This window comes from Diabrotica undecimpunctata, unplaced genomic scaffold (genome assembly GCF_040954645.1).
Source record: "Diabrotica undecimpunctata isolate CICGRU unplaced genomic scaffold, icDiaUnde3 ctg00002726.1, whole genome shotgun sequence".
Lineage (NCBI taxonomy): Eukaryota > Metazoa > Arthropoda > Insecta > Coleoptera > Chrysomelidae > Diabrotica > Diabrotica undecimpunctata.
In genome coordinates this window covers 15,992-18,826 of record NW_027313931.1, presented here as the reverse complement: position 1 = coordinate 18,826, position 2,835 = coordinate 15,992, and the positions used below count along the sequence as shown (strand labels likewise).

Sequence of the window (2,835 nt, the reverse complement as noted above, 5' to 3'; positions counted from 1 at the left end):
ACGCGCTATCTCAGAGTATTATTTCTTTCTGTCCCTTAAGAATATTACGGCTAGAATAAATATTAAAAAGAAATTTGTAAATACAGCTTACTGTTTAAGAAAAAAAATGTTAATTGCTATTTTGTCTGGTTCTTATATTATCATTCTTTATTTTTCCTTTTGTAAAAAGTATACAGTTTGCGTTAAATTTAAAATTTCGTATTAAATATTGAGTATGGAAGGTCGTGACATTATAAATATAAATTTACGAGAGATCAAGTGGTTAGAATATTTTCCCTCATTGAAGACGGAAGGAGTCAGAGATATGTGGCAAATTTAGTGGGTTTAAAACAGTCGACAGTACCACGAGTGGTAGTAAGGTACCGAGAGACTGGTCTTTATGAAAGACGAGCTGTAACAGGTCGGCCAAGAGCAACTACGCATGTGGACAATAGATTTTTAGTCCTTCAGGCTTTGTGTCGAAGACATGTGACTGCAAGTCAAGTTCAACATGACTTAGTCGAGACTCGAAATGTACGTGTGTCTACAGAAACTGTTAGGCACATCTTAAGACAGTCTGGAATTAGGGCCAGAGTAGCTGTTACTGCCCCGAGACTTACAAGGGAACACCGTATAGCACGTCTAACATTTGCAAGAGAGCACATAAACTGGAATATCGACGACTGGGGTAACATACTCTTTACGGATGAGTCAAGATTTTGTTTATACACTTCGGATCGAAGAGTATCTGTGTGGACAGCAGTGCAATAGCAAAATGTGACCACCGATAAGAATCCGACTATACCAGAACTGCCAAACGACACTGTCAAGATTACAGCATATACAACAGATACATACCGCAAACTGATAAGACATTTACGAGAAGAAGAAATAATTCACCACTTACCAAATTAAGGAAGAACGCGCCTACAGAGTGGTAAGAAGACATATCCATCACTATATACTCACAACAGATATAACAAAGGAACTAGAAAAAGCCGTCCATAAAGTTCGCAATATAACTAACATTCGACACAGACAAACAAAGGAACCCTCATCTTTATTTTTCATAGACCCTGAACCCAACAGTAACATCAAAGACATATTCAACCTAGAATTCTTATGTCACACCAAAATAGCAGTCGAGGCACCAAATAAGAGAAACTCATCCATCCAATGCATGCGATGTCAAGCATACGGTCATAGTAAAACATATGACACTAAACCGCATTATTGTGTCAAATGTGGAGGACAACACGATACAAAAAGATTGTAAAAAACCTAGAAGCACTCCAACTAAGTGTGCACTATGCAAACAAGATCACCCTGCTAACTATAAGAGCTGTGTAGTCTACAGGAAAACTAGCAGAAAACAGACATATGCGGAAAAGAGGAAACCAACACCCTCGAAGAAGAACATTCAACAGCACACATGTATGTACTGAAACAAATCAGCTAAACACCACTCTACAAAAATATCAAAGAACATATGCAAACGTGACAGCACATCAAACCAACCACGATTCAGAACCTAAAACTAATATAGAACAACAACTATTAACATTCCTAAACGAGTTCAAGGACGCGTTCTCGCAACTTATAAGTCAAAATAGTATGATACTAAACATACTAACACAAGTCATTATCCAAAGAAAGTCTTAAACATACTTAGAGTTGCCACATGGAACGCTAATGGCCTGCTAAACCATAAGCAGGAAGTAATTACTTTCTTAAACCTGAATAAAATTGATGTTCTTCTTATTTTAGAAACCCACTTTACCGATCTAATTACATTCAATATTCCGTTCTATACCACATACAGCACACGCTGGTACAGCGTGGTAGAGCATCCCGATGGTACAGCTCATGGTGGCTCGGCGGTAATCATCCGCAGCTGCACATATCACATCATGTATTGTCGAAATATACCATTGGAAGCCTTCTTCCAATTACTTGGCAGTAAATTCGTAGCCGGGGGAGACTGGAATGCGAAACACATACGGGCTCAAGACTCACAAAAACAAAAGGTCGTAATCTTCTTAAAGCAATGACCGACAACAACTATGATTTCCACACCAACGGAATCCCCACGTACTGGCCGAGTGATCCCAGAAAATTTCCAGATCTACTGGACTACTACATAAGCAAAGAAGTGTCCAGAAACAACTGTCTAATAGAATCCAGCTATGATCTCCCATCAGATCATACACCGGTTATTGTGAGTACTACAGTTATAAACAACCCACCACCTCCTCGACTTACGTCAAAAAACACAAACTGCAGATACAGCTGCTCAATACTTCACCACACGTCTTTTTAGAAAGTACCTTCGTAAGTGAAAACCTTTAAGTGGCTACTTTTCACAAAGGTGGTATGTTTAAGTGACATAATTTTTACTAGAAGTCACAATTTCCAAGTGTATAATTTTTGTATTAGTATTGCTCCATATTTCATCAAAAAATTACTACATCCAATTTATTAATTTCAAAGATATCGAGAAAAGCTAAGTTTTTCTGTATTTAAATGTTCTCTCTGCAACATAAAAACTTTGTTTTTGTTTATTTTTAAGCGGTCCTTATAGAATTTATTGTTTTGTAAATCTTCACAATCCTAGATATTTCAGTCATTTCACAATATCAAATACTTATTTCATGTATTCCTAATGGTCTATCGATTTTTATAAAATTTTAAGTTTCAAGCGAATCAATATAGTGATACAACTTGAAACATAATTTACGAGAAATAGCTAGAGATATATACCTCGTAATACACTCTACCATCGTAACTTTAATATATTTACAGCTATCTTGGGAGATATTAGAATGTGATTAAATTTTTTTAAGAGCATTTTCGCTG

The 2,835-nt window shown here is 36.6% G+C and overlaps 1 protein-coding gene across 1 annotated transcript; it reads left to right on the top strand.

Moving 5' to 3' along the window:
* Positions 1-253: 253 nt before the first annotated feature.
* On the top strand, positions 254-2,030 carry LOC140432069 (uncharacterized; the record flags this gene model as incomplete). The annotated part of the gene is made up of 2 exons (XM_072519912.1): positions 254-667; positions 1,747-2,030. Coding segments are annotated over 2 exons (698 nt in total), but the record flags the coding sequence as incomplete, so codon positions are not given.
* Positions 2,031-2,835: the final 805 nt, after the last annotated feature.